The 16,293-nt window shown below is 37.8% G+C and overlaps 1 protein-coding gene across 1 annotated transcript in view; it reads left to right on the forward strand.

Moving 5' to 3' along the window:
• Window positions 1–16,293, forward strand: part of Setd2 (SET domain containing 2) — a gene marked incomplete at its 5' end in the record, with an annotated part of 107,785 nt that overhangs the window by 48,257 nt on the left and 43,235 nt on the right. Inside the window, 1 exon segment of the mRNA XM_013513427.1 lies at window positions 557–1,219. Within this exon segment, the coding sequence (XP_013368881.1) occupies window positions 557–1,219 (663 nt within the window).

The raw sequence follows: 16,293 nt of genomic DNA on the forward strand, positions 1-16,293 counted from the left end.
AGATAGATAGATAATAGATTGAATAATAGATACATCACATTCTTATATGCTTTCTAAGCCTTTATTAAGCCACTTGGGGAACTTCATAGAAAATGACACTCAGAATGAAGTTCAGTAGTATATATGTATATTTTTAGTAAGCTATATATGGGAACTGTTGGGTAAAGAATATGAATCAATCCTGTTTGATGTTGTCCATAGTCATTTACCTGATCTGCATTTTATTCTTATGAATCAGACTTACTAAAATAATTTCCTTCCTTTCTAAAGGAAAATAATATATGATCTTTAAATGCATCTGTGTTTACAGAGGCTTAAATCTTGATTTAATAAGACTGTACCAAAATATAATACCCCTGTGGCTGGGGATTTAGCTCAGTGGCATAGTGCCTGCCTGGCAAGTGTGAGGTCGTGAGTTTGATTCCTGGTACTGGAAAAAAAAAAAAAAAGAAAAAAGAAAATAATACTCCTACAGAAATAATGAGTGTGAGCCATAGATTTGAAAGGTCAACTATATAAAGTGATGTGATTTTTAAAAAATTTTTTGTTTAATCAGATTATAAAGACTTTGGAACACTTACCCATTCCTACTAAAAATATGTTGGAAGAAAGCAAAGTACTTCCAATTATTCAACGCTGGTCTCAGACTAAGACTGCTGTCCCTCAGTTGAGTGAAGGAGATGGGTATTCCAGTGAGAATACATCGCGTGCACACACACCCCTCAATACACCTGATCCTTCTACCAAGCTGAGCACAGAAGCTGACACAGATACTCCCAAGAAACTCATGTTTCGCAGACTTAAAATTATAAGTGAAAATAGCATGGACAGTGCAATCTCTGATGCAACCAGTGAGCTGGAGGGCAAAGATGGCAAAGAGGACCTTGATCAGTTAGAAAATGTCACTGTAGAGGAAGAGGAAGAGATGCAGTCACAACAGCCATTCCCTGAACAGCTGCCTGAATCCAAAGTTGAAGGTGAAAACACTGTGGAGGCCAGTAAACTACCCGCATTGGAACCTGAAGCTGACACTGAGATCGAGCCCAAAGAGAGCAGCAGCACCAAGCTGGAAGAACCCATTGCTGAGGAAACACCATCCCAAGATGAAGAGGAGGGTGTGTCTGATGTGGAGAGTGAGAGGAGCCAAGAGCAGCCGGATAAAACAGTGGATATAAGTGATTTGGCCACCAAGCTACTGGACAGTTGGAAAGACTTAAAGGTAAGACAGCATTTTTTCTTCACTTTAACCTGAATTACTCAGATTTAGGGTTCTGTAAACCTAAGTGAAATTAGCTACTTTAACCATCTGTGTTTCTGAAAAATGGAATACGCTCTCACTATTCTCAGCTAATGTTAAATGTGTCTCAAATATTGTTTAAGTCTTGACAAAAGTCATGGACCAGTCAAACCATTATACAGATGTTTCCTTTTCCTTCGTTCAAAGAAAATATATTACAATAGTAACTTTAGTCATTCAGACCTCACAAGAAAAATAAATATCTTTTCGATAAAAAATGATTCTCTTTGTAATGAGGGAAAAATTTAATGTGTAAGTTAATTGGAAATCAGTTTATTGGATTAATATAAAATTAATATTGGAATTAATCAGAAAAATCAAAGTAATATAGTAACTTCTCATCAAAAGTGATTGAACATTAATTTCTATTCTATAAAGACAACTTTATGGAGCTAGTTAGTATTCTGTTTCATTATTCTCTCTCAGATAGGCCCACTTTTAAGTCCTTATTTCTTCAGACAAAAAAGTGTTATCTAAAGAAAAAATAGAAAGGTCTAGAACCCTTATGCTCAATATATAAGTACATTTTTTGTTTAAAAAATGTAGCAAGATATACAAGATTTGTTTCACAGAAAACCCAGCCTGGGTCTTGAATAAATACAAGAGTGTTTAGCAAGGTGAGTTTATGAGAGACATGGTAACATTTTGGTTGTAAATACTGGACCTGAAATCTAGGTCTTGAGGACCCTGTAGGATCAGGTCACTTCCTATCTTCTATTTTTCTGTTCCTTCTTTCTTCTGCCAGAGGTCAAGTAACTAAATAAACAAGCAGTCCAGATTTATTTGGTGCAAGATGCAACTACAAAACTTACCATATTAGATCCTGTGATTTGATCCAGTGGACCTGGTCGTACACTGAACAAAATGAGTAGTCTGGTTGTATTGTGCTTCCTATTTGCTGTGTTGAGACCCTTCCTTAAGTATGGTGTGGTTTCAGCTTTTGTTTATTGATTTGCGCTCTTACTCATGTTATCTTTCATCACTTAAAATTCAGCATAAACTTCATTAAGTATTAATTAAATCTGACTTTTTATAAATATAAAAGGAAGCGTTCATAGCAAATTTGCTTGTGATACAGTGTGTGAATTCCAAGAATCAGAATTGCAGTTAATTGGAAGAGATGCTGGGGTGGTCACTTATTTAAAGCCTATTTTATGCTAGCACAGGAGTCCCTAAAAGAAGTCCCCTCTTGTGTTTGGAAGCTGCTGCTGGAGACTGCACTTAGGACTGTAGCTCAGTAACAAAGGTAGAGATGGAGACAAGTACAAAAGTAGCCACAGAAAAAAAACTCTGCAGCCATAGTTTTATAAGGAGAATGAATGAGATTGTAGACACAGTAGTTTGCCTACCTCTGGTTGATGACTTTTTATATTGCTAAGATATCATAAACCTGCCTTTTCGTAAAATGTGTAATAGTTTGTTTCTACCATTGAGATGGGATGAATTATTCTGTAGAATATATATAACCCAATTAGATGTAACTGGAGTAATTTAAACTCACACACTGGACATGTATGAGTCCTACAAAGTTATTTCTTCCCCTTCTTATCCTCACTTCTGTCTGAAAGATCAAACAGTTTTACAGTGGTATGTAGGTTCATGATCCTCTTGACTTGAAGTTTAAAATTTTATGTATGCTTAAAATATCTTTCTTATCTTACATATTTTGGATTTATCTTAACTCTTAGCATCAAGGGGGCCATTAAATAAAATCCTCCTTCTTTAAACTGTAGTTTGCTCTGGAATTGCATTACTGAGAAATGTCTTTACTTGCCTGTGAACTGTGATGTTATGTTTCACATTGGAGCGGGGGCTCTTTATTCTTTTATATTCTAGTTAACATTTACTGTGGCTATGATTTCTAAACTCTTGACTATGGTTGTCCTTTTTTTTTTCTTTTTTGAAAGATAATTTAGATAGCATTTAACCAGAAATCTGAAATAGGAATCCATAATTTGAACACATTTAAAGAAATACATTGACCTAATGTGATGTATATATCAATACTACCCCGGCATCGAAAGAGTTAACTACTTCTGTCTGACTTCCACCTATGTGTTCAAGTAGGCAGTGGCTGAAAAGAAAGTATCTTACTCAACAAACATTGATTAAGCACCTGTTACCAAGCACAGTGTTCGTTGCTGATGTTTAATTCCAAGATCATACTAAAAAACATTGATCTAAGGTAGTGGTTATGTTAGCCACTCCAAGTCTCCCTGACCTTCTGGGGACACTGTAACATTTTTGGACATGTGTTTCACGTGCCTTTTCAACAATGGACAAAGTGGAAAACTGAAAGGGGTTGCTTCAAATTCCTTAATCTTGGTTTTGCTGTGAAGGCAGACTGTAGGGATCATCAGTAAATGAAAGAGGGTGGGAGGGAAGGGAATGAAGCTTCATGAATTACTCTTTGTCCTCCCAGATCTGATGATGATCCCCCTTGTAACTTGAACCATTTCCATCTAGCTTCTCAGGGCAGCAAGGAGCTTGTTAACATCACCAGCTGACCATGTGTCTCCTTTTCTCAACTCCATTTCCAACTTCGTGCTGAAGAAAAACAAGAACCTAGCGTGCATTCTATGAAGAAACAGGAAGATGGTTGGGAAGTTGGATGATGCATGAAAAATATAATAGGTGAAAAGAGGACAGAGGTGGTTAACTCACTGGCGCCGGCGTTATTTTGGTGCGTCCATTGCCGACAATGGATGTCGTTCCGGGAAATTCCCTACTTCTGGCGAGAAAGGATTAAGTGAGCTACTTTTTCTATACCTATATACACAGGACCTCTGCCTTGACACCATGAGGCTTTATACACTTAAATGACTACTAAAGTAGAACTCAACCAGAAACTTCACCTAGCACATTATTGCTTATGAGCATGTGTTCATTGTCATGTGCACATTTACTAGGCTACATTTTTGGCAGGGATTTGTGCATATATTTCTGTCTGAAAAGGCATTGTTGTACATTATCCCCTCTGCTGAAAACACAGCCTAGATTTCACAAGGCAAAACAACTGGTTACATGTAATGACTAATTATAACTTGACTGGAAAATCTTCATTCATTTGGATCATGTGAAGAGGAGGAGGTAAGGTTCCCATGAACTTGGCAGTTTCAAATGTTGTTAAACACCAAGAGATTGTAGTGGTTAGTGATTCCAGAGCCTCTCTTATAAACACTTAAGATTACAGATGTGCATCTCTCCTAATAATTCTGGATAGTTTCATTTGTACCTGGATTTAGATGGCTTAGGGATAACATTTCCTATGCTTGAGAAGTTGAGCTCTTCTTAAAGACGGTTCTTACTCTTCTTTCTTCTTTATCTAGACATTATCCTATTTTTAAAATAGAGTATTTGCCTAGAAAACTACGCATTGCCACGTGTGGTGGCTCACACCTGTAATCCCAGCACTTGGGAGGCTGAGGCAGGAGGATCATTGTGAGTTCAAGACCAGCCTGGGCTACAGAGTGAGCTCAAGGCCAGCCTGAACTGCATAGCGAAACCCTGCCTCAAAAGGACCAAAAAAAAAAAAAAATCAAAAAGGCAAAAGAAAACTAAGCATTAAACTCTCTACAGAAAGTTTAAATAAAATAGTTACCAAAATTGAAAAGTTTAATGCTTGAAATTTCGCTCCACCATTAAACTATATGTAAAATCTGCTGTGTACCAAGTTACATTTCTTAGCTGAGTGTGGTGGCCCATGACTGTAATCCCAGATCTCTGGAGGCTGAGGTAGGAGGATCTCTGAGTTCAAGGCCAGCCTGGACTACATAGTGAGACCTTGTCTCAAAAAAAAAAAAAAAAAAAGTTAAACGTCTTGTTTTCTATTATAAATTTCAGTCTTTAGTAGAGTTAAGAGATTATTTAATGCCCATGAAGATCAATATTACTTGCCCTTCTTTTTAAAAACAATTAGAATTGCTCTCAAAGCGTGCTGTTTTGGATAATACTGCATTAAATTTTTTTAGTGTCTCATTTGGTAATATGTATTACCTTGTCCTTTATAGAAGAAGTTTGCCAACACCTGGTCTGAATGATGAAATACAGTCTGGCCACCTTAAACACTGTCTTTGAACAAAGTTCTTTTCCCTTCACTCTTTTGGATTAATTCTGTGTTTCCCTAAAAACGCACAACAATCATGTTTCTGTTGCCCATGAAGTATTGTTGTTTAAAGTCTTGATTTATGTTTGGGAAAAGTTACTTTAAGTGATTTGGATGTGAAACAATTTGAGAAGTGAGAGAGTAATTTACATTTACAGAAAGAATCTCTAGGCTACAAAAGATAGTTATGAAATGTTCCTTCCTCAGGACCATGATAACATGTCAGAAATTTAAGAGACTTTTCTAGTGTAGATATAGGTGGTATAATCTAGTCTTATTTGTAACTGTAGTGGAAGATACATGTTTTTCTTCTCAATATTTTAAATTTTAAATTCTGTTTTAGTTTTTGGAGTCAGGATGTCACTGTGTAGTTTAGGCTGGCCTTGAGCTCATGTTACAGTCCAGGCTGGCCTCGAACTTGTGGTGAGCCTTCTGCTTCAGCCTCATGAGTTCTGGGATTTTAGGTGTGCACTACCATAATAGTTTAGATTGTTAGATTCATGCTTTATTCAATAAATAATGATCCACCAGTTTTATTATTTGATACGTGAACTGCCCCATATTGATGGGAACTTGTTCAAGATGGCTTTTGCATCATTTTGACTGACACCGCCCCCCACCCCAACCATGAAGCCAGGGCTATCAAACTTGAGGTACATTCCTTAGCTTTTTTATTTTTAATTTTGAGACAGGATCAGGATCTTACTAAATTGCTGAATTGCCCAGGCTGAGCTTAGATTCATGACCTTCCTGCCTAAGCTTCTCAGGAGTGCTAAGACTTACCAGTGTGAGCTATACCACTAGTTTTCCAGCTCCATTAGTTTTTAAACTTTTGGTACAGTGTTCTATTCCAGACCCAACTTGTATTTGTCCTTCTCAGCCTGGAATTAGCCATTTCAGTTCTGGTTCCTTGTCGTAGGAAATGGTATTTTAAAACCAATAACTGGGTACCAGGGGAATTATTCCTTCTAGGAGCTGTGAGCAGACTGTATTAAAATGTGTGTTACATGTCTCTGCACATACAAAGTACTTGACCACTCTACATTTCTCTTTCTTTCTATTAATCTGAGACCACATCCTCTTCTGAATCTTCTGGACTCTTTACTTACTATTCTTCCTTTTTGTTTGTTTTTGAGACAGGGTCTTGTTATGTAGTTCAGGATGGCCTGAACTCACTGTGTAGGCTAGCTGACCTCAGACGCATGGTCGTCATCATCCTGCCTCAGCCTTCATAATGCTGGGATTATAGGCATGTGCTACCTCACCTGGCTCTGTTCTTTCTCATGAAAGGATGTATTTTGGAGCAACTGAGATTTCTTCTGTCCTATGTGTCAATAGGTCATATCAACTCTTTGCCACTTTTAGCTCAGGCTCTTGTCGTTTTTTTTTTCTTCTCCTTTTTATTTTGCTAGGAAACAGACATTTAATGACACATTGCTCTTCAGAAAAGTGACTGCAGAGACCTTTGAAAACTGTAATCCAGAAATAGACAACCATGCAGCACAAATGTAGTTTCTTAACCACAAGTACCCTGTGACACTGCAACCTTTTTCTCTCCAAAATGACCCTAATCTCACATGAAAATAGTCACCAATAGGGGGAGGGGGCCAAAAACCTAGCTTTGTAGCCAGAAGTAAAGACCAAAGGAAAAATAGCAGTTGACTGGTTAATTGGTAAAAGAGAATCCAGTACTCTTTACTGTGCTGTTTTGCTCTTCTCACTCTTTTTGTCTGTCTTCAGCCCGTCCATTTTAGTTCTCAATGAGTTTGGATAAACCATCTGAAACTTAATTCATCTTTGGAGCTCACCGCAGTGCTGATCTTTTGCCCATCTGTAGCTATCAACAGCCTCCACAGAGTCCTTCCTTGGGATGGATTTAGTTTGACCATCCTATATTTTACAATGATGCACATGCTGCAGGCCCCTGGCACTTGTGGAAGAGCCTGTCCTGCTTGCTGAGGAACTGCTTGCCCTCCAGCAGCCCCGTCCCTGCCATGCAGGCTCCAGTCTTTCTGCCTCTTGTCCTCCCTTGTCTAGACTCCTAACAACATCCCATATGTTGTCTTTCTTGCCTCTGTTTTTTTTCTCCCTTCATATTATCCTTCATGATGTTACAGCATTAAGTTGTAAAGACACAGATACGATTGATAGAAATCTCTACTAGCATCGCCAAGATCCCCGTTGTTCAAAGAATGAAGCCTCTCTAGAATGGAAGCTATTTCTGTGTCTGCCCTAAATTCTTGCCCATTAATTTCTCTTACATATTCAGCACAGGAATCACACAGTTTGTTATATGTATTCACTTCTCCATGTCTTTGAATTTGCCCTTCTTCATGCTTAGAATATATTTTTCCTTAATATTCTTTAACTTAAGTTGATGTTTGCAGTTTATTCTTTGTGATGCTTTGTACTGTCCTTTTTTCAATTTTTAAACAATGTTGTAATCTTAACATATTACAAAAATTATTTACTTAGATGTTTTGTTTCCTCTAAACTGATATCTTCAAGGGCAGGGACATCCTTAATCTTTGTAGTTAAAGTTATTTTTATATTGTAGTATCTGGGTAGTAATGGTTATAATAGTAAACTTCTTAATGATAGTGGATGACTACTGGGTGTCTTCTATAATCTGTATTGCATTCAGTATACAGAGTAGTGTTCTGGGTACAACTCTGTTTATGGCAGCACCCTTTTAATATTTTTTCCATGGGTTTCCATTATACTTTTAAAAACTAATTTCATTTTTCTTAACATGGCTTGCATGCCATGGCATAGTCTGATCCCCATTTATTTCTCTGCTCTCACTTTAAGCCATTGTAGTCCAGGAATTGGTTATTCTGTTTCCCTACTATACCTACCTTTCCCCTACCCTCTTTTATTCATTCCTAAAAACGGTTTTAATTATCTCTTCTCATTTAAGGTTCAGCTTTTCCCCCAGCAAAATCATGCCCTTTTTTCTAAGACAGTGCTTGTGTTGCCTTTGTATATGCTCCGGTAAGATCTTTTCCAGTTGTAGCAAATAACATTTCACAGTGGCACACTGAACAGAGACTGGTAGATGATGTCTGCCTTGGCCACTCAAGTCTTAGTGATCTTCTTCCTAGATGTGAAAAGCCTGGGAAAGTAGTTTGGTAGTTCATAAATGTTTGAATAAAAAGATGAAAATCTTTTTCCATAGTACTACACTATTTCTGAATCCATAGTGTGTATCTTGTATTTGATAGGTATTCAGAAAATACTTACATGATTGTCATGTAATTGTTTCAGTCCTGTGAGGGTTTTTGTTTGTTTGGTTTTTGGTTTTTTTTTTTTAAGCAGCTGTAAAAGGGAAATGAACGGGCTCATGAGGTTATGACTTAGTTTTTGAGTGACAGTGCTGAAAATTGACTCAGGCCTTTTGATTTAAATCCTGTATTCTGGGGCTGGGGATTTAGCTCAGCGGCAAAAAGCGCCTGCCTGGCAAGCGCAAGGTCGTGAGTTCGGTTCCCGGCACCGGAGAAAAATAAAAAAAAAATAAAAATAAAAAATAAAAAAAAATCCTGTATTCTTATACTCCCTTTTCTGACCTAAGCAGTAATTGTTTCTTTGTTCTCAGCAGGCACCTTATGCAATTGTTTTCTCTTTGGTACTTTTCACATTTCTTTTAATGTGCTTCTGATTTAAACACTGGAAAAAGTTTGCATTCATTCTGTCCCAGAATCCATTCTAATGTTTTCTTGAAGTATCTTTTTTTTCCTCAATGCTGCAGTGATTTTCAGCTTGTGATTCCTAATTGAACATAAGAGATTTTAGTAACTTCTGAGATCCGTGGAAGAGTGTTGGCTTCTCTGGTATGAGGGCCCATAAATACAAGCAGATTCTCTAACAGAAACTTATATATGTGTGGGATGGGAGAGGAATGAACTGTGGTCCAAAAAAGTGCTTTCTGGATGATTTGGACTTTAGGAGGGCTACTCTTAACTCTGGGTTTGGAGGGACTAGTGCAACATGCAATTTTAGGGAAGTCACTTGGAGAGGGTGATTTCAAAATTTTAACAGTTACTGTACAGGAAGTAGTTAAATTTGAAAAGTATAAGGAAAAATCTTAGATGTAGATTTAATTTGCCTAGAAAACAGAAATCTGAAATTGGAGAGACAATTATGGCCTTCGTTATTCATCAGCAATTAACTGTTCACAAAAGTGCTTTTACCCCCTTTTTCATTTTTCCCTTTCCTTTTCATGAACACATACTTGCTGCTGGACTAGGGAGAACTTGAAAGCAACGACTGTGTCACCTGCTAACTTGCATGCTTCAATACTGAGCCTAAGTCCACCAGACGTGTATGGAGTAAAACTCAGCATTGCCAGAGGATGGTCTTTGAATTGTAGTCAAGATGAGTAAGGCTAGAGAAGAAGAGAGTAGAAAGAACAAGTTTAAACTGAATGACAGTTTGCAAGGAGTGCTTTTTAGGTGTGGCAGTTATTGAATAGCACCATTAAAACTTGCCTTGTGAGTAGCCAGGTCTTGCCCAAGAATATGGTTAGTGCACAGGTTATTTTGTTACTATGCCTAGCGCTTCTTAGCACGTTATCTTCTCCTCCTTACCCCTGCACTCCCTTGTTCCTTCTCCTCCTCCTCCCCACTTGTTTTTAAATTAGGCCGGTCCTGCACATGATACAAAATTCAAAAGACAAACTGATGTTTCCCCTTCCACCCCTGTTCTTGGAGGCAATCAGTAAACCAGTTTCTTGTGTAGCCTTCCAGAGATAACTTATAAACATGTATTTTCTTATTTTTAAGTAAAATTGGCAGCATTATTCACCTTTTGCTTTTTAAAAAAAGTTACAAAAATTATACCAGTTTATAAAGAAATTCTTTCATTCATTCTTTCTTAGAATCAAAGCCCAGGGCTTCACTGTGCTAGGCAGGCACTCTTCCACTAGCTGCATCCCCAGCCATTTTATTTTTTGAGAACAGTGTCTCACTGAATTTTGCAGGCTGGCTTGAAACTTAAAAATCCTTCTGCCTCAGCCTCAGTGTGTTCATCCAGCTATGAAAGTGACATTTTGCTCACAAGTCTTTTTTTCTTTCTCATTCTCAGTAGTGCTGTCCTTTAAGAAGATGCTTTATGAAAAGATTTGGGTGGCACATATAAGGGTTGCTCTGTACATGCCAACAAGGAAAAACTAAATAACCTAATTTTAGTTTTTAAAAATCTGTTGTTACAGAATAATAATTAATCTTAGGATAAAAGGTCAAAAACTTACCTTACTCTCATAAATTACTGTGTTCTTATAAGTACTATTTACCTTAGGAACAGTCTAAATCAGTGTTAATTTTTTTCCCCTTCCCAGAATAAGTTTGTTTTTTGCTGTTGAACCTAGAATCTTGCACATGTTAAGCAAGTACTATACTACTGAGCTGTATGCCCAGTTTGTAGAAAAAGATTTCTTACAAATTGTTGTGGGTTTTTTGTTGTTGTTGTTGTTTGAGACAGGGTCTCATTATGTAGTTCAGGCTGGCCTCGAACTCTCAGCAATCCTCCTGCCTCACCCTCCCGAGTGCTGAGATGACAGATGTGCACTGCCATACCTAGTTAATAATTTATTTTAAACTTGGCCTTGAACTCATTAGGTAGCCCTGGCTGGCCTTGAACTCCTGGTGATCTTTTTGCCTTAGCCTCCTACGTGCTGGGATTACGGGCATGCACCACCATCCCTGGCTGTGATATCTTTTAAAAAGTGCTACCTTGGTTTATCAATGGGCTTCCAATGAATTCTTTTGAGATTACTAGAAGAAAACATTCCAAATTAGGCCATATAACTACCTAATAGTATGAGGTGACTTTTCAGGTATTTAAGAAATAAGAAACATACTATATCAGTGATAATAAACTTTTTAGAAGTTTCAGTGATAACAAACAGCCCCCTGCAGCACGCATGCCCTACGTTTGCCACCGCTGTCCAATATGAATCAACAATATTTTCCTTTCTACCTTTCAGTGTCCCCCCCCCCTTTTTTTTTTGGTACCAGGAATCGAACTCAACACCTTGTGCTTGCCAGGCAGGCACTTATGCCGCTGAGCTATATCCCTGGTCCCTACCTTTCAGTTTTATTTGCTTTCAAATAAACCTGCTTTTTCTCTGTTCTTTCTCTTGTGGCAGTCTCCTGTGATGCCACAGTATCATGTTTTTGGAAGACTTTCCCAACTGGTGGATCTCTTGCTTGCAACCTAATTTCACATGGGTATTTTTAGCTTTCTTTGGTTCTGTTCTGTTTTTGATCTTCAGACTCAAGCTCAACACCTTTTTCACAATCTGGTTCTTCATATTACAATGTTTATTTCTGTTAATAGCTTCATCTTTCTTTTAGCAGTCTACATTCAAAGCATCTACTTCTTTATTAATTATACTAATAACTAAAAATATAGTTTCCAAGTGAGTGTGCTTTTCTTCAGGGACAATTTTGTTGAAAGACAACTTGATTCAGTAACAAGTATTATGACCAACTTCAACATTTCAGGTTTTTTTGTAGATGTAGTTTAAATAACCACCTCTTGCTGGGCGTGATGGTACATGGCTGTAATCCCACCACTTGGGAGGCGGAGGCTGGAGAATCACTGAGAGTTTGAGGCCAGCCTGGGCTACAAAGTGAATTTAAGACCACATAGTGAGATCCTGTCTCAAAAAGACAATAAATAAATAAATAAATAGATAGATGGATAGATAGATAGATAGCCACATCTTAGATAATTATACAAGAGCAAAGCTTTAAGGTATTATCTCTATTGGGTAACGAGTGGTTGAGCTTATGTACATGTATGCATTTTTAACATATGCTAGATAATTCATTTATATGACTTTCCTTAGAGCTTTTCTGTCACTCAGAAATTAAGCCCTTTAGCCAGATACGGTTTTGCACACCTGTAATCCCAGCACTCAGGAGGCTGAGACAGGGGCTTGAGGCCAGCCTGAACTACATAGTGAGACCCTGTGTCAAAAAAAGAAATTAAGCCTTTTAAAAGTATCTCGTGTGATGTACTGCACACTGTTAACAGTGTGAGATGTGTGGCACAGAATGTAGGGTTTTGAATTGGAAAACCTCCATAATCTTTATCTTTAGCATTTTCATCTGGTAGATAAAATTTTGAGACCTTACAAATCTGAAAAGTGCCTTTATTCCTCCTTGTTGGTCAAATTCATAATTATTATTTGGAATTAAAGTTTTCTTCAGAAGCCGGGTGTGATGGCATGCACCTGTAATGCCAGCACTTGGGAGGCTGAGGCAGGAGGATTGTTGCGAGTGCGAGACCAGCCTGGGCTACAAAGTGAGCTCAAGGCCAGCCTGAACTGCATAACGAGACCCTGTCTTAAAAAAAGACAAAAGAAAAGAAAAGGGGAGAAAAAGAAACTTGAATTTAAAAAAAAGGGATCAGATAAAGTTTTCTTCAGAATGTTCAAGATATTGGAGCTGAGGATGTACTTAGTGGTAAATCATGTACTTAGTATACATGAGCCCTGGAGTTCATTACTAGTACCAACCAAGAGTTTAAGCCAGGCGTGGTGGCCTATAATCATACCTGTAATCCCAGCACTTGGGAAGCTGAGGCAGGAGGATTCTTGCGAGTTCGAGACCGGCCTGAGCTACAAAGTGAGCTGAAGGCCAGCCTGTACTGCATACTATAAAATGGTTAGGAAAAAAGTAAAAACGTATAAAATGGTTAGGTGTGTATAATTTTACCTATAATTTTTTATACTGCATACTTTTTGACACCGTGTCTCAAAAAGACAAAAAAAAAAAAAAAGTTCAAGAGATCACTGTGTCATTTTCTAGTTTACTGTGGTCATTGTGAGTCATTTGTTGTGGTGGATGCTCCAGCTCTGACTGTTTGCTCTACTTCTGAGTTTTCTTACTTGTTTTTATCTTTTTTGTGGTATTGGGGATTAAACCCTGTATCCTTCACTGAGCTAGAACCTCTTCCTCCTTTTAAATTTTGAGACAGAGTCTCACAAAATTTCTAAAATGTAGCTGGGCGTGGTCACATATACCTGTAATCCCAGCACTCAGGAAGTTGAGGCAGAAGGGTCACGTGAGTTCAAGGCTAGCCTGGGCTACAACAGTGAGTTGCAAGCCTGTCTGAACTACCATAGTGCTACAGGGTCTGTCTCAAAAAAAAAAAAAATTGCTGGGTTACCCAAGCTGGGGTTGAACTTCGATCCTCCTGTCTCAGCCTCCTAGAGTGCTGGTATTACAGGCATGCACCACACACACTTGGCTTGTTTGTTTGTTTGTTTGTTTTGTTTTTTTTCCGGTACTGGGAATTGAACTCATGACCTTGTACTTGCTAGACAGGCACTGTGCCACTGAGCTAAATCCCCAGCCCCTCTATGGTACTTTCTTCTCAATATTCTTTCCCTTCATTTCCCAGAATTTCTATTATAAGATGTAGACTTTCTTTCACCTTTTAATTTTATTTTTTAATCTCCCATTTTTCTTGCTGCCTTTTGTTCTGCTTTTTGGGAGACTTAACCTTCCTTTCTGTCATGTTTTCAATTTACTTAAAATTTGATGTTATTCTGTCTTTTTCTTTTTTACAAAACACCTTATTTGATGTCTGTAGTACTTTTTCATTCTGAATCATCAAAAAGAGTATAGGAAAATATCAGAAAATGCAGTTTAGGGGGAAATCTTTATACATTCTATATCCACATATAATTAGTAGAAGGATACTTAGAAAAGATACTTTCAAAGGATTTCTTTTTTATTCTTCCACTGTCATTTCATAAGACTTCAGGATAGAGTAGGTACACATGTGTGTTCAGTCTGCCATGTTTTATTTTCTCCCTTTCTCACACCTCTTACTCAACCTTGAAGACAATTCAGAACCGCTCAGTTTGCATTTTCTAGTCCTCTCTCCAAAGGTCCAAACTAGTTTTAGTATTTATTATATTTTTCCTAACCATTTTACATATACCTATCATAAGATAGTATATTTACTTTCTCCTCTTTCCTTAGTGCTTGTGAAGAAATGGTAGTAGTGGCCAAGAATGTATGCTTAAGAGTATGATGCGCACACCTATTATCTCAGTACTGAAGGCTGAGGTAGGAAGATCGCTGTGAGTTTGAGGCCATCCTGGGCTACATAGTGCTTAAGGGCCTGCCTGGACTGCATAGTAAGACCCTATCTCAAAAAATAAAAACAAAAAGCAAAACAAAAAATGTTCTTTGAGGGGCTGGGGATTTAGCTCAGCAGCACAGCGCCTGCCTGGGAAGTGCAAGGTCGTGAGTTTGATTCCCGGTACCGAAAAACAAACAAACAAACAAACAAACAAACAAACAAAAAAAAACCACGAAAATGTTCTTTGGACAAACACAAATCTAGGCTTGGGCCATAGATCCAGTGTGTAACTCGTTGTGCTGGGATAGTTATTTAACCTCTTAGCCTGTTTTATATGTATTGTGGATACAGTAATGATCTCTGTAAGCAGTATATGAGTGTCTGTAATAGATAGCACAGAGTAAGGAGTCTCACCCATTATTATCAAGTCTGTGAACTTGATGGCACTTTCTATGCGTCTCAAGCATCCATACACAGGCAAGCCTTCCTATAGGCCTTCAGCACATAATTGATACTCAAGTCTTACACAGATGAGAAAGCAGATTTCCACAGTAGCCAGCATAGAACTCATGCTCTTTTTATGTCTGTGTATTAGAAACATCTTCACTCACATTTACACTTTTTACTTTTGTTTTATATTTATACTTTTTAGTATCAGTTTCTCAGTGTTTACCTGAAGGTTGATTTTGAGCCTTTGATTAAAGTGGTAAGAGATTGGACAAGGGGAGGCTATTCTAAGTATTGGAAAAAGTTTAAAACATTGCAGAGGCACATTTATTATTCTGACCCTGGAAAATGGAATGTTTTTGTTATATGTGAGGCCTCTAAATAGTGTTGTTTTCAGAGATGAAAGAGTGTGATGATACAGGATGAGGAGATGATGCTGCAGTGATAAAAAGCATGGGACATGTGTAATGCTTTGAATTTATGTAGTAGTCTGGGTGATTTCTAGAAATTAGAAGTAGAATTTTAGTTGTTAATCCACTCAGCAAGTAATTAAATTTTTATTGTATGCCAGACATCTCACTACTAGAGATATGTCAAAGAATAAAGCCGTTTTGACTTATAACATCTATAGATTTGGTATATATGTGTGTGTATTAATTCAGAGCAATACCCAAACACCAAAGAAATACAAGAGGATGATATGTAAAGAATACTGCATGAGCTGAGCCTGTGGCACACACCTATAATTGTAGCATTTGGGAAGACTGAGCCAGGAAAATCTCAGATTCAAACCTTCCCTGGGCACATTAGTGACTTAGTGAAATGCTATCAGGTATAACTCCAGAGCACTTTTATCTTCTGTGCTAGATAACACAGGGTACAGTGAGCAGCAGCATTATTTGGAGGTGGAGTATGGTTCTAATATTTATGCACAAATGTAGCATCCTCCATTCCTTCCTTTCTGTGTATAAATATTTTCATCAGAGCTGTGATTCCCTACCCTGTGGAACAATTAGATAACCCTAGGAAGCTTTTGTGGAAACACCACCCTAGAAAATAGAATCTCTGAATGAGTCCCAGCTAATTTTTTTTTTAAAAAAGCTCCTCAGATGATTCTGATGGCACAGAGAAGGTTGAGAATCACTAAATTAGTGGCTTCTCTTAGCAGTTCTCAAATCTCATAAAAGAGAATTGGAGAGAAAACATTGCACATATCCATCTTCAGCTCAGAGACGTAAAGATTCTCTTTCTTCTTGGGCCGCTTTTACCTATAGAGGGTATACTTCAGTCTGCTACTCTGAAGAGTGTCTGGAGTTATCAAGCTGCCAGTTTCTAGTTACTGTAT

The sequence above is a fragment of the Chinchilla lanigera genome, unplaced genomic scaffold, assembly GCF_000276665.1.
Source record: "Chinchilla lanigera isolate Chin_1 unplaced genomic scaffold, ChiLan1.0 scaffold00019, whole genome shotgun sequence".
NCBI classification, from domain to species: domain Eukaryota; kingdom Metazoa; phylum Chordata; class Mammalia; order Rodentia; family Chinchillidae; genus Chinchilla; species Chinchilla lanigera.